The sequence below is a fragment of the Cygnus atratus genome, chromosome 8 (genome assembly GCF_013377495.2).
Source record: "Cygnus atratus isolate AKBS03 ecotype Queensland, Australia chromosome 8, CAtr_DNAZoo_HiC_assembly, whole genome shotgun sequence".
Lineage (NCBI taxonomy): Eukaryota > Metazoa > Chordata > Aves > Anseriformes > Anatidae > Cygnus > Cygnus atratus.
In genome coordinates this window covers 15759073-15780529 of record NC_066369.1, presented here as the reverse complement: position 1 = coordinate 15780529, position 21457 = coordinate 15759073, and the positions used below count along the sequence as shown (strand labels likewise).

The window sequence follows — 21457 nt, the reverse complement described above, 5'->3', positions numbered from 1 at the left end:
AGAGCCAATTCCCTGCAGCAGGAGGACACCATGTTGGCCATGCCTTCTAACAGAGACAAGAAACAACAGGACGCCCCTAGCCAACAATCCTAAATAAACACTAGCGATTAATTATCGCCAGAGCGATCCTAGCTGATCAACAAGCAATGTGGCAGGTCTAGCAACATGAATAAAGACCAGAAAGGGAAGGCCAACAGGCCCGAGTCACAAACTCCTTGCTGCTAGGCTCCTGGAACAGGTGGCAGTCCATGGGCCAGATTACAGATGCTTCTCCCCATTTGACAAGAGGAAAAAGCCTGAATTGCATGGATGAGATGGAAGTTTGCTTTCTCTGTCACTTCTGATGTCCATCTAAGAATATAGGAATAACTGCTTCAAAGAGGACAGATGTGCAATACCTTGTTACTTAGGAGAAGCCAAAAATAATCAAAAACAACTCCCTGCAAAGGCATGAGTTACATTTTCTTGTTAGCCTACTTCATTGTAATTAGAGCACGCTCCTCTACTCCTGTTAACTGATCTTGCGACTGATTACATCTCACGCTAATACTAAAGGGAGCAGTGCATTACCTGCAAGTGAAACCTTTTAACCATCCTCTCCACTTAAAAAATATACTTAGTTCAGAACAATTGGGGAACACTGAAACTATTCTTTTTCTTCAGACTCCTCTTTCCAAGTTGATCTCAAATTATCCTTGGAAAAGCACTACATTTTTGAAGGCAATAAATGAAAATAATAAACTCTTATAGAAGCAGCCATGAATTTAAGATGGTTATAAAAGGCAGTAGCAATTCTGGACTGAGAGGAGCTTATTAAGTTTTGCACTATCAGGATTGTATCTGTCATAATACTCTTATTCAGCACTCAGTTGTCAATGAGTGACAATTAATGCTCTTAATGAAAGCTTCTGAGATGGGAAAATAAGAATAATCCCTCACCACCATCTCTTCAGAGAACCTGGCACTGGGCCAGGCTGCACACCAAGCCTGTGAAAAACTGGAATTACTACTTCAAATGTGATAGTCAAGTGAAACATATGCAGGTATCTGAAAAAAAGGTGGTTTTTTTTGGGGTGAGGGAAAAAAGGACAAAGTCAAGCTTATTTGGCTGGAATGCTGCCATATATTTAAGGAAATCAGAAATGACTACCAACACACTGCGTCTTTGCTCATTCACTGAAGAGATCTTTTAACAGCAAAGATTGTATTATGAACACATTTTTCCAGAACTTCAACTTGTGTCTGGTCACTGTTCCTTCTCGTGGTATACAACCAAATTTAATCTCTGACAATTATCTAGTGACTAAACACAAATCACTGAAGTTTGGTTAAGAACTGAAGTTTATGTAACAGTTTTGTAACCATTCCTTTCCGTTCTCACTTGTGTTAGGATCTTGCCTGTAGGCAGAACTACAAAATTGGAACTGAAGGCCGAATTACACGAGCAATGTGGAGCTAGAAGGGCACTGAGTTAGCAATTTCTTGCTTGCTTCAGTTCACGTCACATTTCATTCTGTACTATTTTACCATCTTAACATGACCTCCCTCTGATTTCTAACAGGTCAGGGTTTAGGAATGGTAGTCCATTTTATACTAAGCTTATGTTCAGAAACACTTAAGACTTTTGGCCCCATCCACTCTTCTGGATTCTGTTCTAGCAGTTTGAATAAGGCTGTACAAAGACCTGGGGGTAACCACAACGCCTTGGTGTAAAAGTGGATGTGAGCGTGAAAGAACTGTCTAGAGACTTTCCCACAGCAAGAGTACCTTGACCACACACGCTGTGTTCAGTGGTAAATTCTGCTACATAATTCTAAACTGTCTTCTCAAATGAAAATAGCAGGTGCTTCAGACTGTCAAAATGCAGTTCTTTCTGTAAGAAGTACGGGTGTACTCAAACAGGGTGTAGTTGCCAAGTCCTGACCAAGACGATTTGCATTAATCAGCTGCACAGTGAGTAGGGCAGTCGTTTGTGAACGTGGTGGCAGTGTCTCCAGATTTAGTATCTTCCAGAAATTCAGCATCTCCTGCTTTGCCATCTGCAGCAGCTGGAACCTGGTCTCCCATGTGGACATCTTCAGTGAGATGGAGAGGGCCTTCTGCCTGCCCCCCGGTGTATGTGGGAGTGCTGTACTTCACAAGGATAGTCTTAAATTGCGCCAAGGGCGCATTCGTGCGAACTCCCATAGGATCAAAGTGGGTCCTACTGACTCTGTATCCAGCTTCAGAAAGATAGCTTAAGAACTTATTTAACCTGAAAAAGCCATTTAAAAAGGAGTTAACACCAGTAAGGCTGATTCAATACAAGCTACATATTAGTTGTCACAGTAATATAAGGGTGGAACTTAAAGCCTTACTTTGGCATGTTCATTCCTTTAATACTGTGTCTGTGGATATTGTAGTAGAATGCAGGGTGCTCAGCACTGTTGTCAGATTTTTGTCGCTTGGCTGCATTTCGCACCACTTCACTATTTTTTCTTTTTCCTGGACCACAAAAAATGCCATTGAAATTGTTGAATATTCAGTAAAGTCCACAAAAAATGCCAGTGAAGCCAAAGACAGGAAGTACAAAAAAGCCACATAGCAACTGCACACCTTTATGTATGTTTATATGAGATAACACTTTGCAGAGTTAAAATCTAGCCAGAATTTAATTACACACCATTTTCAGTAATAACAAGTGAGGCCAGGTATGCGTAATTCAGTATTTAGCATTTTGCTTGTACCAGAAAATATGATTCTGGAAAAAGTAAAATCATTATTCAGTGGGAAAATAACTTTTACTTAAGTATCATTGAATATAGGAAAATTGTATGTGAACACCAGGTTGGTTTAGCCATCACTTAAACTGTACTTTAATTTGAAGCTGCTGGAGTTGCACCAAATGATCTACTTACCATGTAACACGCAGGATTCTGCTGAAGTATCTGGTGTTTTAATATATACGCCACACTCTTCTAGAATACAATTAAAGATCAAAGTTAAGTCTATTGTAAAACAGTAGGATGGCAAAATACCTTAGGTAAACAGAAAGAACGTCCACCATATCGCAGCCTAAAGGAGCACACACACGGGTAACTTACCTACCAGCTCAGTAACTGAATTTAGAGGGGATCAGGGGATCACAGAATCACAGAATGGTTTGGGTTGGAAGGGACCTCAAAGATCATCTAGTTCTAACCCCCCTGCCATAGGCAGGAACACCTCCCACCAGACCAGGTTGCCCAAAGCCCCATCCAGCCTGGCCTTAAGCACTTCCAGGGATGGGGCATCCACAGCTTCTCTGGGCAACTGTACAGGGTCTGGCTGGGATGGAGTTAACTTTCTGTGCAGCAGCCCATACAGTGCTGTGCTCTGCACTTGTAGCTAGAACAGCACTGGTATCACACCAGTGTTGTGTGTACTGCTGAGCAGTGCTGGCACAGCATCAAGACTCTTTCTAACCCCCCCCCCAGAGCCAGCAGGCTGGGGGTGGGCAAGAGGTGAGGAAGGAACATCACCAGGACAGCTGACCTAAACCAACCAAAGGGATATTCCATACCATACGATGTCACACTCAGCAATAAAAGGTGGGAAAAGGAAGAATAGGGGAGAGGTGGGCTCTCGTTGTGAAAACATCTGTCCTCTTGAACAATGGCTACGTGTGTTGAGGCCCTGCTTCAAGGACGTGTTCAAGAATCGCTCGTTGGTGGGAAGTAGAGAGTAATTTCTTTCCTCTGTGCTTCCACACAGCCTTTGCTTGTTTTTGGTTTTTCCCTTTAGGTAAGTTATTTAATTAATAATAATTTTCCCTTAATAATTATTTTTCCTTTACTTAAATTATCCTTATCTCAACCTGTGAGTTGTTTCTTTCCTTTTCTTCTTCCCCTCCTCTTCTGAGGAGGGGGAGTGAGATAGCGGTTGTGGTGGAGTTCAGCAGCCTAGCACGGTAAAACCACCACAGCAACCTGTGCCAGTGCCTCACCACCCTCTGAGAAGAATTTCCTCCTAACCTCTAATCTAAATCTCCCCTCTTTTATTTTAAAACCATTCCCCCTTGTCCTGTCATTATCTGATTGAGCAATCAGCATTGGGATAATCAAAGCAATTTCATTTTATGGTAAAACAGCATTCCCCTATGGAAGACTATTTCTTTTGGTGCTGTGATTTGCAATTCCTGCAGAGAATGCAGAGCAGGACAGCTGAGTTCTCTTCCTAATGGCACGGGCTCCCAAGTCAGCAGCAGAGTACACCAGAGAACGGACAGACACATGCTGTTTCTGGCTCCTGTGGGGAACGTGCTGGATTTCACAGTGGTCAGTCTGCCTGCACGATATTCACTTGTTTCACAATCTGCTGTACTGACTGAAGATGTTAAAATCCAGCGCTCTGGCTCTGACAGACCATGCTCTTTTTACAGCACAGACAAGTCCTGCACTGGATTCAAAGCAACAAATATTTTCTTGACCTAACATGTACCTAACTAATGCTCACACTGCTGTTAGTATTAAGTTATCAGAGAGCATTCTCTCTCTAAAATCACCACCAGGTCAGACTTTTTGCAAAATGACTGCTGGTTTTCTTACCTTGTTTGTTCTCATCGTAAGGACTATGGGTAGAAAAATTCTTTAAAGTTGTACACTCAGCTTCACAAACTAACGTCTTCAAAAGCGGCTGAGTTTCATCTAAGCCATACTGGACCGCCTCAAACAGCATTCTTCTGAGGAATCCAGTATTAAAAAGGGCTCCTGACCTAAGAAACACAAGACAAGTGAGAAGTTTAGACCTATTAATGAAAGCAAAAAAAGTTTCCTTAAAAAAATCTCTCACCCAAATTGTTTAGCAATGACATTACACCAATGTGCTGCACCTGACTGTGTTCTTGCTGCAGCAATACAGCATTGCTTTGTTTCCAAGGACAGTAGCATTGATGTCACATTAAAAACCATCTCAGGAATTTTATTTCTACCACTGACTTGCCCAACTAAGTTGAGAAAGTCATCTAACCCTATTTTTTGTCTGGAAGAAAGGTACTGTCAATTGTCAACTATTTTTAATTTGCTTTGAAACCATTAAAAGACTTAGTGAAGGATTTAAAATTTTCTCTTGTGAGAAATCAAAGTATTAATTATCAAGTAGTGTATTATTTGCTACTGTCAGCACATGTAAGGATTTACTACATACATTTTCTGCAAGTACCAAGTAATAGAGCTGCTTGACATTTGGCAACTAGAAGAACACAGAGCCAGGTTCTCCTGTGCAGGGTGTATTAAAACAGTCACAGTAAATATAAAATTTAGAGTGAATTTGTTATATATTAACCGGTTTGGACTCTATGAACATAACCAAAACCTGAACAACCTGTACTAAATTCATAAACTACCATCCATTAACTCTTTCTTGAATGACTCCTGATTGCTACACTTCCTTTAGTAATGCTAAAATATCCAACAGACTTGCATTTCTATTATGTGACTGAATGTGACCTCCAGATGTCCTCCCAGCCTCAATTATTCCCTGATTCCTCACTGTGTTCTGTACTTACCAGAGGGGACCAAGAACTACTGCTGTCTTCCCAGGCATACTGCCGTGACAATCACAAGGCAGCTGCTGATAAGGGTTTTCTACAACAGAAAAACAGAATTTAAGCTGTTTTGAAATAGCCAGCAATGCTCACTTTGCTGAAGAGAGATGATACAGATATGAAGTACTAGTTTACTTAAGTGGATGTATTTGAAAGGGTAAACAAGAGCAGAAGTGCAACACCACTCTGAATTCTGACAAGCAGTGCTGCAGTACTTGTGAAAATTTAGTGATTGATGGCTTGATCTCTAATCACTGTTGAAATGACACTGAAGGGGAAAAAACACCAAAAAGCCACCTAATGCGCTATATTTTTTGGCAGATTTCAAACAACGTGGAAATTACTAGCTTTCTTTCCCATGATTATATAAGCAGCTGTCAAGGATAGTATCAACAACAACAAAAAAATGCAACCATCTGTCAGTTACATATACAAAATACAGCCGCCTACAGGGTTTCTAAGCCGTAAGTCAGCCTGCTTGCAGGTAAGGCATTAAGTAAACAATTCATTTACTAATTAAGATCTCTACCACAACACTGTTCTTATCAGTTACTCATTTCTGTTCTTAAAACAGGACCAAATCTTTTTAATAAGAAGGTCATTGCACACTGTTGCACCTGACTTTGTTCAAAGACACCATCAGCTGAGTAGTTGGTATCCAAGAACCCGCAACACTAAAGCCGAGGTTTTTCCTTTTGTATTTATTCAAGCTACCATCTGGCTGGGAGATACTCCTTAGCTTAACTTTTGCCTCCCACCTCTAACTTGTGTATAGAGACTGCACACGAACAGCTGGCTTTTAACCTAGAGGCTGCCTTGATTTATCACCAAGCATTAGATAAATCACAGGAATGCTGCATACCTTGCCTACCACACCTACAACAGGGATTATCTCCATCAGGCCTTTACTGATACTGCCCAAGGTCAAGCAGAACAGACCCTAACCTGGGGGGAATGTGATATTGTAGAAAAGCAATCTGACACCTAAATTCATCGAGCTGCCCCTGTATGGAGGAACAACACAGCAGCCACAGGTGTCCCACTCTTCATGCCCTTCACTGAAAGGACAGATCCAAGGGCCTATCGAGCACCCTTCAGCAGCTAAAGCTAGCTGGAGAACACCCCGTCTACAAACAAATCCAGTACATTTATGGCAAAATCCACACACAACGGATCTAACCTGGTACCATAAAACAGGTATTTTGCATTGGAAATACTTTTTCCGCTTCACGCAATACTCTTGTTACATTAAACAGAAATACTACAGAATACTACTTTGCCAAAAGCATGTAAATATAAACAAGGCCTAAACAAGCAAAAAAAAACCCATCCACCCAAACATCCAGGAATCAGACCTTCTAGAATATCATTGGAAGATCTATTTACCTTCTACCATATTACTCTCTTTCTGAAAAATTCTCTCTTCACACCACTGGCAGTGGATGAGGTATCTTACTTTCTTTGCTGAATCATCCGCAGGAGATGGTCCCCTTAAAACTCTGACCACTACTAGAACAAAGTGCTCTAGAGCTACCGCAAGTAACACTTCAATGCCTTTGTTACAGCGAGCTGCAGCTCTGCGAAGGAAGAACAAACACAAACACACATTGTACTGAATTCAGCAGACTAACGTTTCCGCAGACACCTAAACCCGTTCAAAGATTCTTGATCTCATCCACTTTCTAGAAAGTGATACTGAAGATCTCAGAAAGTGATATGGAGAGAGTTGTTTCTTAAATGTGCAGTGTCCTCTACTTCCTGTAAGGCTATGGAAGTCACGTTTAACTTTTTATCACACTTGGAAACAGCAGTCTGTCCTCTGCATCATCTTTCTATACAACTACCTGCTTAATGACAGGGTGTTGTAACAAAAACATTAACAAGCTACATGAAAATCTAAGAAAGTAGAGATTTAGAGGGACACACATGATGTTAAATCATCACGTGTTAATTAAATAAGGGCTGTGGGAAGGTAAGTGAGCAGTTCCTTGGTAGGTAAGCACTGACAAGGAAGAAGAAACCTTTAGGGGAGTTGGAGCATGTAACCCAGAGCACAGTTAAAACTTTGCTTCAACAGCCAAGAAGTTCACCCCCCTTGCCAAAATCTCAGTTCATCACATAGTTTCATAGGAAGGTCACACAGATATTCTGTATCTAAAAACATTCCCCAAGGGACAACCTAACACATGCAGGGATATAAAGAAGAAAAATCTAAAAGAATTTAATAAAAGAATTCAGGTGGGCATTTTAGCTCCAGCATGCTTAAGACCTCTGCACACTTTATTTTCTCCCCATCTTCCCAAGCAGTTGTCCAATCCTCTTGCCTTTATCTTTCTTCCTCAATTAAGAACTAGTTTTACTATCTTCACTTATTTATCAGACTGAAGTTTGTAAGAATGTCTATATGCGAAAGACTTATTTCACAAGTTAATAATTACATGCATCATTTTAACCTCAAGCACGAGGATCTTAAGTGAACACCAGTTTCCGTTAACTTCAGTTTTCATTGAAGCAAGTGTAACTGTAATGCTTAGCTAGAAGCCACTCAAGTAGTTTAATTAACATTTGCAAAGTCCTATGCAGCACTGAAATGACCACAAAGTTGAGAAAAGAACAAAAGAACTTGCAGATATGCAAGTCTGGCTATTACTTTTTAGATTACCACCTTCCCACCCCTCCCCCAAAAAGCCAAAACCAAATCGAACAAACAAAAAACCAGAACAACAACAACAAAAAACCTGCCACCATCCCAACCCCCTACCCCATTTATGCATTTTTACCTTCCCAGGTCTTTTAGTTTAAGATTTACATTGTCCCATAGCAGCACACATAACATATGAAACATAACTTCCGTATCGAGAAGTCTGCTTTTTAGAATTAAAGAATTCTGGAAACTCAACATGCACAACCTACAGCAGCACTCTGAAGTTTTGTATCAAAAACAATTTTCTCCCAGAATTTGAGCCGATTTGTTTTAACAGAACCTTGCCACAGCAGCAATTACTATTCTGGCCGCCAGCTCCTTGTAGTACTCTGTTCGGACAATGTTACATCCGTAATGACGCAGGGCAACGTGCTGAGCCTTTGCATACAGAGAACTGATGTCTGTGGATGTCAGGGACACGATTCCAAGATTTCTCACATTTCTAAAGGCAGAATCCAGGTAATTCACAGAAGTTCCGAATGGGTCCAAATGTCTGAAATGAAAACAAGTCTCGCTCTGCATCTATAGATGCTCAACCGTCTAACCTTTGTTAAAATAATAAAAACTTTAAGAATCTTTACCTATGCTCAGGTTTAAAACAAGATGAGAAAGCAGGATTAAAACTGACAGCACATCTCTCATGAATTAGTCTGGAATACCAGAGGATTAAGTGTCAAATTGCAAGAACCAAGGCAGAACTGTACTGGAAAATACACATCACCACAAAAACTGACAGTTATTTGTTGTTGTTTTTTGGCATCCTGACCCCCTGACTAGTTCATGTTACAAGAACATTGGCCTGATGCTTATCCTTGTCCTTAAAAGGAAAGGAAACTTCTACAAACAAGTTTGCTTTTCAAATGTATGCATTCCAGTTTATGTACTAAATTGCATAATTTTCACTCTGAATACATGCTGCTTAATTAGCTACAAACTGGATGTTAATCAATACCAAAAGAAATCCAATAATTTATTCTGATGTCTGTATGGGTTTTGAATGTATTCGTCTGTAAGTCCAACTTGAAAGAAGTAGACTGCTTCAACTGAAGATGAACATGCTGCAGAACGGATTAAAACAAGCGATGCAACAAACATGCAGTCCTACCTATACAACAGCATGCAAATGAATGAATTTTTAACTAATTAAAAGCCTCAAGGGAAAAAAAGGACAAATTTAACATTTCTCTTTATCAAACAGGCAATGAAGTTATACGAAAAATAGTTTGGCTTAAAATTTTCATGCATATTTATATTCCATTCTGGATGTTGAAGGCTTTGACAATGTTTTCCCAGTAATCTCTAAAACATTTAATGTTCCATTTCCACACCTGTCCTGGGACAATACAATTACTTTTGAATCATCAACTGACTGTTGGTTACTTCTTTCATTCCAACTTCCCTATCATACGGTGGAGGCTTGGGGTGGGATATGGGATGTTATAAGCAAAACAGAAAGCTTATTAAGATAACTTTTATATATATATAAATATATATATATATTTTTATATATAAAGATAACTTTTAACACTTACATAAAATCAAATGATCTCATATGCATTATAACATTGGCATCCATTTTTGTCACCTCAATGGTGTCAGTATTTTGTTCTCCACCTCCCAAAGCTTCGTCATTGTCTTCTTCCTTAGTGTTCAGTTTCACCTTCATTTTGTTTAAATGGCAGTTTTCCTGAATCATTGTCACAGAATTTTCATTACAATCATTAATTGTAACCTTCACGGAACTTCTGAGATGCTTTGCCCACTGTAATCCCATTATACCTAGGGAAAGACAGAATTGTAACTCCGTGACAAAACCACGAGTTGTTTTCTGGTTCACTGAAATCAGTGAGAAAAAAATCCATCCTTTTAAACGCTTGTAATATGGAAGTGTGATGCAAGTTTTGGTGTATTCCATAAAAAACTGTATTGGTGACCTTCTGCATCAGCACATAGTGCTGTAATTGTAACAACAATAAGTTTTAAGTGCAGTAGTCAATTTGTCACCTTCCTGAAGATACTTACGCCATCTCCAAACTTTATTGCTGACTTCCATAGTAAACTCTGTAACAATGAACAAGTGCAGGACAGGCTGCAGTTGTGATATCTGGCCTGGCTCAGAACAGCGATAAATTCATTACCAAGAATTTTTATGAAAAATGCTAAGCAGCTACTGCTGTTCTTAACTATAACCCTGGGTTTACAATAGCAGACTGATAATAAGGCAGCAGAGGTCAGACTTCTTTAGATTTTTGTTCTAGATGGTTAGTGGACACTGACCAAATGACTTTACATTTAGTTCACATTCAGAATTTTTGAAATCAATTACAGATGAATCTGTAGAGAATGCTTGGATTCATTTCAATTTTTTAACCAGAGGTTGATTTTACAAAGTCACAAAAGATTTGGGACCCTGGTCACATGTTAAGTAAGGTGGTATTTCAAGGACATTTTAAGGCAACTAATTTTTAAGCAGATCACTCAACTTTGATTTATTATTTACAATCTTTTTGAAGGACTTCTAGGCTCTTGAAGGCTGTGTTTTTTGTATGGAAGCCAATGATTGCCGGCCTAAGGAGGAAAACTGCATAGTCGAACACAGTCTGAGGAACACAACAGTATCAGTTACTACTGATTTCTGCAGTCTCATAGTATTGGATAATAGCTAAAGATTAAAGAAATTCACTTTACCAGTGGCACCAAATGCATCCAAACATTCTATTGGTTTACGCTCTTCAGCTAAAACAGCTAGTGCACAGAATATCAATTGCCTAGGGGGAAAAAAAAGCCACAGTAAGATGAGAAACATTTTTTTCTTCCTCTTGGTTATTTGTTCCCCTTGAACATACTTCTATAACTTCTAAGCTAGATCATTTTTTAAATACAATAATTGTTTACTTTTAACCTTTTCAATTGATATGACAGTATTTCATACTTAATTTAGTGACTCAACACATCAGAATATTCATAAAGTAGGATCCTGAATCATCTTACAGTTACTCTAGCACTGGAAAAAGTGGTAAGCATTTAGAAGTAAGTAGTGTTTCTCTTCCGTTCCCAGCACAATCAGATGAATAGCCACAAACTTAGTTGCAATGGCATTCTTCAGAGGCAAGTTTTGACAAATGTATCTGAGCTAACTTTAAACCTGGAAGCTGAAATATTTACAGCACTGAACACATGAGGAGTCTGCACAGGCTGAAGCCTAGTGCTATGCTTTGGTGCTAATGCTTGCACATTTTAGTTGTGGTATAGAAATAATTTATGAGTCTCCTTAAAAAACAAAACAAAACAAATAAACAAAAAACCTGCCCTTCCTTCACCTTTTTCAATGCAAATATGAGAAGGAACTTTTGAAAATTTGGCACCCAAGAGAGAAAAGCCTATATAAACAAGGCTTGCAATATGAAAGCTGTAAATTATAGGTATGCTGCTGTTCAGTTAAAGGAGAGAGAGCAGTCACCAACCACTGTATCTTGTGGAGACACACAAAAACATATAAAGTGTGTACAAGGAAATGAGTTTTCAAGTGTGCTCTTCTTTTAAAATCCTGTTCTTTTGCATAAACTAATTATGTAAACATCCTTAATTGCTTCAGAGACAACAGTATTTCCCACACAGTGTTTTTGGTTTCACATGTTATTTGTCAAGAAGAGTTTTTGATGGAGAACTTTCCAAAATTAACAAAAACTATCTTAGCAGACAAATAAAATGGAACACATCTAAATGGAATCTTATCCCAAGAACCATCTTGTTACTGAAAAAGCTATTTCTCCTTCCCTCTGAACAAAGGGTTCACAGGGTTTGTTTTTCAAAATGTATGAATATTCTTCACTACAATGTCACCATCCCTTTTGTGTATCTTCCCACTCCCTGTTCTCTCACCTGTTGAGTTTCATTTTGGGGTTAAAATAGGAATCTGTTTTTTGCGGTGTGGAGTAGTTGGGAAGAACCTGCACATCTGTGTCTGACTCTTTCAGCACTTCATGAGATGACTTGGGAGCAGGAGCTAAAAAGAAAGTAATTGTGTGGGAAGGAGAGTGAGAATTGAAATTAACGTTAGCACATTTGATACATGAAATTGAAAATGTGCTCCCAGGTAGCAAAAGGACTAAACTCTGCAGTAATCCAGCTGGCACACATGGATCAGTTAACTCATACATGGGGGGAAAAAAAGAAGCAACAATTCATCTTCTAGTCTTAAGAGTGGCTGACTAGGCTCGAGCTCTACCACAATTTTCTTCCAATAGAACACCAGATCCATTTCTCAGTTGGGCTCTCACATGTATCCACTCCAGTTTTAGGGAAGCCCCTGAGCCTGAGGCTTACCACATTTGTTCTGCACATTCAAATGTAGTATGTTGCTAAGTAATTAAAACCCTATTAACAAAGTGCTGAATTTATACCATTGAACTCCTTGATTCAATCTCTGTAAGTTACCGAACAGCTTCATGAAATGTGTACAGATAGCACAAGCATAGGGACAATTTCAGCGCTTAGGCTTTGTATAAAATAGTTTGTGGCAAAACAAGCTTTCTTGATTTGACAACTGCAAACGCACATTGTCATTCCCCTGAGAAATTTATCCCCAGTCTAAGAGTAGCAAAATTTACCCAGAAACAACCAGGCAAAACTTGTTAGCTTTCAACCAGATACCTTTCTGTGCACGGCCTCCCTATCCCTCTGTGCTTTCAAGTACATTATCTCAACTGCTCTACCACCTGCTCCACATTTACAGCCTTCAACTTTCGTTCAAGTACCTCCTAAGTATTAAACATGTCATCTGTAGCTTTCACCTCTCTCCATGAGGGAAAATAACCACGGGCATTTCACGTAAAAAAGACAAATCAGCCATTCTGTACTAACTGCTCTGGAGGGAATGATGCACAGATTAATGTATTTCACATCACAAACTCTATTTAAGTTAAAGGCATGGAAATATGTCCTACTATTGCTTCTTAGACATGAAAACCGATCCCCAGACACTGAGCTACTACTCCCTAAACCGCAGACTGATAACAGAACTAAGTATGATCCTCAATAGCTTCCAGTCCCATCTTTACTAGAACTAGGTAAAATCCACACATCTATACAGAGATAGAGAGGGGTAAATAAAAAACCACCACCAACAACAAAAAAAGACCAATTTGCAAAGTAAACAGTCTGGGCCATTACAAAAAAAGCCGTCGAGTTTTTACACACCAGGTAATCAATAATGAAAATTTTAAATTGGTATCTGCAGAGAACAGAAAACTTACAAAAATAAAGGAAATAAAATTAATTTTAAACACTTGATATTCTAGTCATTCAAAATGACATTTCAATCTAGTTTATCCAAGTTTGGAAACAGAATTCTAATTCTTGAGAGAGTCAGACAAGGATTATAATTTACCAAAGAAACACTGACGCCTCTATCATGATTCTCCAGTACTGGAAGAAAGTCATCTTGTTTTGTAAATTCATGTTGATGCAGTTTGGTTAAAAAGAGCAAAGCATTTTCATATTCTAGAGAGATTTACTGAAGACTGATAAAAGAACAAATACAGCCAAAGAAAGGCATGAAATTCTCTGGACAGATTTTGTGTTATGGATACCACGTCCTCCATTATTTTGCAGAAGCCTGCATTTACAACTTTAAACTGCTTTTGAAATGAATATTATTTATCAGTAAGAATAGAGAAACTAGTTAATGCAGAGAAAAAAATCACAACACTCCTACGTCTTTGAGGAAAAAAAACAAGTTCTGAAAGATTAAGGGCAGATTTCTCTTTAGTAAACCTAAATAATTTTCTTCTGGAATTTTTCTTACACTTTTCACTCAGGTATCATAGCTAACCCAAGCACTACATGGTATAAAAGAATTGATCATTTTACAGAAGTGAGAACCTACCTGTAATAAACCTTGATTCAGTTTCTCCTTTATTCACGTGACGATTAATATGCCCTATCATGTCAGTTCTCCGAGCGATAGTTGCTGAACAGATAATGCAATGGTAATGGGCTCCCATCTTTGAAAATGTCTGTGAAATAAAACATACGCAGTTTCAGAATACACAAATACGGTTCAAGTAAAACTATCCCTAAATATCGGGAGATGAAGAAGTCATCTATCTGTAACTCTACAACATACAAAATATCCTGCATCTATAGTTACAGGGACTGAAATAATCATTCCCACAGAGGCAGTACAGCTGTCCTGTCGCAGCACCACGACATTCAGCTGCCTGCCAATACTCTGTCTACTCAGCACACAGGAAAGGGACTGAGATGCACCCATTGCGGGGCACTCTGATCCCTTCACTTCTTCCATACAAAGCTGCTGTCTACATGATAAGGCAGCTACCCACAAAAATAAGAGGGATAGACAACTACATTCAACTACTTGAAGGTTACACGAAAGCTTTATATTCTCAACTGATGCACATTTGCCAGAATGGATAGCGCACCATACTTTGAGACTAACAATGGGTTGCAGAAGTTCCTCCAAATCACCCACTTCACCCATGATGTAGGGCAACAAATATTTCTCTGATTCAGCATTTTACCTGGTCTCCAACGAGGTTTGGCTTTACTAGACGACAAGGTAAGTGGCAGATGCACATTCTGTACCCTGGAGAACAAATGCATGTCACAACACAGTACAGTAAGCAAACAGAATTGCTTATGTCCTATACCAGAAACTCTTTAATTTAGAATGTTTTAGATTTTTTTTTATTGCATGGTTTCAACTAAGATTCCCAAATACTGCCATAAGACAATGGCGAGATACATTCAACCAATGGACAGAGACATTTATCAGCTAAGTATACACTGAATTTTTGAAGTGTTCAAAAATCATACAAAGACAATTCATTTTGATAAGTCTCTTAGCTTCCTACAGAGCTACAGCGAGTATTCAGGCTGTAGAGTACATAACTTTCAAAAATACAATACAAACACTTATAAGTGTTGCTACCTGGCTAACAGACTTGTGTGAAGACTCCTGTAAAAACTTCTCTGGTGGTTTAAAGAAAAACAAAGAGAAGACACATGCTGATGCATGCAAAAACAGAACCTCAGTTGGGTCATTTTTAAATTTAACTTTAATGTTGTCTATATTCTGGTTGGTTACTTTATTTCTTGCAAACCCATACGTCTAGTTCTTTAAAAAAAAAAAACAAACAACAGATGTTGCTCACTCTCTTTTCCTTCTTAAATTTCTAGTAGGGATTTTAATGCATCTTATAAACAGATCAGAGAGTTTGGCTGTATGAGAGAAAAAGCTACTAAATACTGATATTAAATAAATACTTTAAGTAGTTATCTGAAACTATGTAATCTTTATGACAAGCCAAAAATTTTGGCGGAGTGTGGTGGTAGTGATGGTGGAAATCGCTCTGATTATTAATGATATGACAAAAACTTTTATTGAAGTAGTTTTCATGAAATAAATATATATGTTTTATTTCATTATCATGAAACGCCAAGCATTTGCTGTTCTTTTAATGAGAAAATGCACAATTGGGACTATTTTGTCATGTAGAAAATACAGAGCTATTTTACATTTACATCTTATATCCCAGGGCAAAATTCATCTTATCAAAATATGGTTCTAGTTGAGAGCTGACAACAAGATGCATGAAATTCATGCTTAAGTCAACAAGAACTTAACAAGACAAAATGCAGAATAATGTCCCACACGTCCTACACTACTCCGTCTGGTATTTACTGTTGAAATATGACTTCCTTTACCTTCAAATTCAACAGAAATTTTCCAGTGCAAATTCTGGAGGTGACGATGGAGTTTATGACCATAGCAAGCTTTGAATTTCTCCTCAGGACACAATGGACAAGGCTTCTTTTCATCTAAAAACACAAACACAAAGTATGAGAAACATGTAAGATGCAGTTACCATGCATTTCAAAAGAGATGCCTGTTAAAAGAAAAAAGAAGGAAGAGTCGAAGACGAATTTTGCAAGGCATATTCGATTTCAGGTGTACATAACGTTACCACATATGGATTGCCTCTGCTTTCTACTTTATGGAATACGGACCAGAACCACTATTACTTTCAAGATCATCAACTTCTACAACTGTTAGTTTTACTTTTTGGACATTTTATTTTAGACCCATTTGATCCATCTAACTTCTTAAGAGCATTGCAGAATGAAAGAATTTTATAGAACTCTATAGAGACTTTCAAGACATCCCAACTGATGATGTTAAAGAGTAAAAATTTGTCTTTCCTTCCGCCCTGAGCCTCCAAATGTGCTTTTGGGTAAAACAAGTGCTTGGTAACTTTTTAAGCTGCAAAAATACTGTAGTCAGTGTTAAAAATAACCTTTCTTCTTGGAAATCATGCATCAAAAACACAAGAGTGAGAGTGACATTATCTGACAACAAAAGCATTCAAGCATCTGAAGTACTATCCTGAGTAAAAACTAGCTATTGGGAGACATATGCTGCACACTTATACATAAGAATTATGGATCAGAATGTGCATACATCTGCTGATGGGTCTTACAATGCTGAAAATCAAACAACCGCTCATGCAGAATTTAGCAGACAGGCTTGTGTTTGAATAGTACAGGATGAATACTGAAACATGCCACACAATGTGGGCAACATGTAATAATTACTTAGGCTCACACAACAGTAAAATTGCTTTGATATGGCCTTTTTATGAGTGGACTACCTTGTCTGTGAAGAATCTCATGCCACTGAAACCAGCGACAGCGGCCTACAGCTCACATAAATCATCACTGCTCTCTAATGTTGATCAGACTCTGCTACTGTCACACATTACTGAGTCTCAAATACATGAGGTGATGGTAATAAATACAAGTCAGTCCATTAACGCACATAGCAGAAGAATGTCACATTCTCAGCAGAAGAAAGAAATGACTATTGAGAATAGGCAAGGGAATATTTATTTATTTATTTATTTATTAATCGCTACTGTGGATCTACATCTAATTCAATTCAATAATGGCTAAAAAACATAAATATCAGACCTAAGAACTATTTAGGACCCAACTCCTCATTAAATAAGAAACAAGCTAACTTCTGTAGTTTTACTCTTGGCATATTTGTTAGTAAAATTAAACAGCCATGGAAGCAGGCTATTATTTCTGTCAGTGGATATTCTAAAAGATGATTAAGGTGCAAGAGCTCTACGATGCAGTACCTGTGTGCACTCTGATGTTTTTCTTGTTCTGTGAATAAAAACTAGTTTCAGTCGCAAGGGCTGCCACTATTAGCACTAAATACATACCTGCGATCTGAGAAAAACTAAGAGGTGTAATAAAAACACTTAGCACTCTTAAGCAACTCTCCAATATACCACTGAATGCAGAGAAAAAAAGGAAACAACCAAAACAGAAGACATACCTGTTTAAAATGATATTCAAACACCACAAAGACAAAAATTAGCTTCCATATTTGTGTGGCACTTGAAGTAAAATATAAATGAGACTAAACTGATGACGTATAGCTAGAATTAACATTTTGCTATTCCATGCACAATGCCAACATCAGAAGTGCTACAACACAGAGGAAAGTTGATGGAAAGGAATCGTTAAAGCCTTAAATTTACTGAAAGAAATACAACATTTGGTAAACAAGGAGGGGGAAGACGACACTATTTTTTTTTTATGAAACCCTTAATCTTTCAGCACCACAAATGAATCAAGAAATAAAAGTGATGTCATGTTTTAAAAATAAAAACTAAGGAAGAATGTAAATACCTGTAACATGAAGATCTGTGTTCTGGTATACTGCCAAGGTAAACTCACCTTCATTCAGGTCAGCTAGTTTCTCTAGTTCAGCAAGCTGTCTTTGAATGGAAATATGTTTCTCTAAAAATCAAGAGATATTTTGAAGTTAAACATACTTCATTAAAAACTCTTTTTTCTAGCTTACTACTATGTTTCAATCCATCAATTCAAACCTACTACTAGGGAAGGCTTATTGTACCAATTAGAACACTTGTTTTCATCCTTTAGCTTACAAGCAAAACTATAGTAGAAGGTACAACTTCCAAAATTTATCCTCAGAATGGTAATTTAATAAGATACAAATATTTCTACTTGCTTTTTTCATGCTGACACACATCACAATTCTCAAACTGGAATGATCTTCATTTGAAAAAAACAAGCAGAAGTGAGCAAGTCACATACCATTTACTTGTGACTTTACTGCATGGCGTTGTTATAGAATGCGAACCACACACAAAACGGTATAAAATCATAAAATCATCCCGTGAACTACCTGGCAAAACTGTAGTATTGGCCAGAAGCAGACCCGTTGCAATTATTCACTGTGCAGGCAGGATACATTAAATTCTATCACTTTTTTTTTTTTTCCTTAGGGGAGTGTTTGAGAACCTTTAAAACTACCTTCCCATTTTTCAACTTATCTATGCGAATAGCATAGAATATGCTAAAAACACGAAAATTAGTTTACCTGATCAATTTTGTTGGTTATAGCACACAGAACATCTCAGTTTATAGCGATACTGATACTGTAGTGATTTTAAACCTTCACACAATGTTTTTACAAGACTAGTCTTTCAGACTTTCTTACGTAAAACAAATAAAGTAATTGATTGATGTATGAAGATACAGCGGTTGGTTTTAAAGCTAAGGTTAAAATCAATTCCTAATTCCCAGTTTCTGCACTGGGATACAATTTTCACTGCTCTCTGTGATGCTTCTAGCATCAGACCCTGACGCAGATTATACCTCATCCAACATAACGGTTTCTCTTTCGCCACTGTATTATGCACAAATTCTGAAGCGGCATCTACAAATTTTAGTACGCATCTGCACGGGAAAAAGCATCGATACCTATCAGATGTATTAAAAATGAAATTTCACACATTCCCTTTACCTTTCTTTCCCTCTATTTTTACTTTTTTCCTCCTTTGCTCAAGCACACAACACAAATATTCTTATAGTTTGTTAGCAAACCTCTTGGATAATCAGACGAAACATCCAAAATGTTACTTTCAGACTCCCTTGTGGATTCTTCCTCAGTTCCTTTTTCTTTGGTTTCCACTTCTGACTCAGCAACTTTCACACCCAGGTTGTTGCTTTTCACCATTCCAGGGTCGATCACACCATCTTAAGAAAATCAAGCAAATGAAACAAGAAAACACCAGTAAAATTGTCATTGATATGCTTGAATTATACAACTGAGTTCACTTGCTTGCAGTAATTTGGCGCTTCTAACAGCAAATGTGACTAACAACCGTGAGGGAGAAAAATTGTATAATCACTACTGAGAATAACATCCGAATGATTATTGCTTATCCTTGGAATCCACAGAAGAAACCATTCACCCATCTGTATTATCAGATGTTTAAAGATAATAAAATAATATTTGCATGTTATTTTCTGGCAAAATGCAACACAAGACAAGGCAGGCAAGCAGTAAGTCCAAATATGTTTAACCATAGAGTAGTGATAAATAAAGTTTAAAAGCATAAGTTTAGAACTGTTTATGACTAGTTGAACAATCTGGAAAAAGGAGTTTGAGTGGGCGATGAAACAAACAAAGAGAAGTGGTGGACATGGGAGAAAAATAATCTTCATTTCACATATGAATGGAACGAATGGATGGGCTCTGAGCTGAGCATCATCAGGATTACAATCTTAGGGTTTTAAAACAATTTTGATTGAAAGAACAGGTATAAATCCTCTCCAAAACCCAGCATAAGGAAGTTCTAGGAAAAAATGCAGAAAGCCTGCGTATTGAACAGTATTGTTCAATACTGTTCACAGGGTGACAAGAAACAACAGATTTATGGCATAGGTTCTTAGCCATGGAGAAACAATAGAACAGGCTATGACTTTTCAGCCTGTACATAACATCCATAAAGTCATGAGACACAGGGGGAGCACAGACATCAGCAGTGCTCCAGCAGAACCTGGGATGGACCAAATGAAAAGAGCAGATGGAAAATCAGAGCAGAAGTTTTCTGTATAACCTACTGCTATGCTGCAGACCTCCCTGCCACTGGCTGCTGCAAGTCTGTGAGTGCCAGAGAAAGTATTATACTGCAGAGAAATCCACTACAGGCTTTTAAACCCCAAAGCGCTCCCTTTGGCTCAAGAAAATGATGAGCCACAAGGTGTTTTGTGTTTGAAAGTATTTCTGGAGAATGCGTTAATGGTCGGCTGGTTGCTCTGTTCTTCCCCCAGTCATCTACTTCTGGCCACTACTACAGACAGGATAAGGCCTGAATAGATCTTACAGCAGTTCTTAAGGCTCCCTTGTTTTGTCTTGTCTGTTTGCTTTTAAACATCGCAGTTTGACATGCATCTTGCCTATTACAAAGAAATAAAAAGAGGAATGGAATGAACACCTGAAGACAGAGATCAGAGAAAAATAGTTTAGAAAAATGGAGAAAGTGCAGGGCAAAATTCTTCAAGTACCTTGAAATAGATCCAGACCAGCCCTGCAACTCAGAGTATCGCTGTATTTCTCACAGATCTATTTTTAAAGCTGAAAACTCACCTGAGACATACTTCGATGTCCTGCCTACTCATCTATTAAAGAGTTACGTGGTGCCTGGTGACGGTTTCTACGCAGCTTATTAACGGAAGAGATAAAACTAAGATTTTTTTGGTAAGAGAACTGTAAGAAGAAACAGGCCTGCACGCGGCCGCACGTGCTGCGAGGCGGCCGCTAACGTTACTACAAGAAAAGAGCCCGCATCGTCAGTGACCGGGCACCCCGCAGCCCATTTCTCGCACCTTCAGCGGCTGCCCGGGGCGGCGGGCTGGCACGGCCGAGCGCCGCTCTTTGTTACCGGCCCCGGCTCGGCGCTGCGGCCGCGCTCCGCAGCGATCGCCCCTCACGCCGCGGCGCCGCATGGCGGCCGCCCCCTCAGCGCCCGCCGGGAGCCGCTGCCCGCGCCCTCCCCCCGCGCGGCCCTTACTGAGCGCCGCGGCCTCGCCACCGCCCCCGGGGCTCCGCTCCTCGTCCTCCTCCTCTTCCTCCTCGTCTTCCTCCTCCTCGTCCCGCTCCCGCTCGGGGGGCAGCTGAGCCAGCGCGGCCTCCGCGGCCTCCTCCGCTGCCATCTTCTCCGGGGGCGTGCGGCAGGCGAGCAGAGGCCGGACCGAGATCCCCGCGCCTCGCACAGAGGGAGGGAGGGAGGCGGGCGGGGGGCGCGGCGATGGCGGGGCGGGCGGGGAGGCGCCGAGCACCG

The 21457-nt window shown here is 39.2% G+C and overlaps 1 protein-coding gene across 3 annotated transcripts; it reads right to left on the bottom strand.

The window, feature by feature from the left end:
- Positions 1-1099: 1099 nt before the first annotated feature.
- TRMT1L (tRNA methyltransferase 1 like) lies at positions 1100-21420 on the bottom strand. 3 transcript variants are annotated; one of them, XM_035538238.1, is made up of 16 exons: positions 21188-21420; positions 19215-19367; positions 18039-18101; positions 15996-16109; positions 14810-14874; positions 14155-14284; positions 12150-12273; positions 10956-11035; positions 9800-10046; positions 8548-8760; positions 6950-7140; positions 5525-5603; positions 4566-4732; positions 2898-2957; positions 2358-2484; positions 1100-2254 (listed from the first exon to the last, which is right to left on the bottom strand). In XM_035538238.1, the coding sequence occupies exons 1-16, from the start codon at positions 21327-21329 to the stop codon at positions 1939-1941; spliced, it is 2271 nt and encodes a 756-aa protein (XP_035394131.1). In that variant the 5' UTR covers positions 21330-21420; the 3' UTR covers positions 1100-1938. The 3 variants fall into 3 exon arrangements, with proteins under 3 accessions (XP_035394131.1, XP_035394130.1, XP_035394132.1); XM_035538237.2 differs by having other exon boundaries at positions 17991-18101; positions 21188-21401; XM_035538239.2 differs by lacking the exon at positions 21188-21420 and adding an exon at positions 20764-21075 and having other exon boundaries at positions 17991-18101.
- Between the last annotated feature and the right edge of the window lie 37 nt (positions 21421-21457).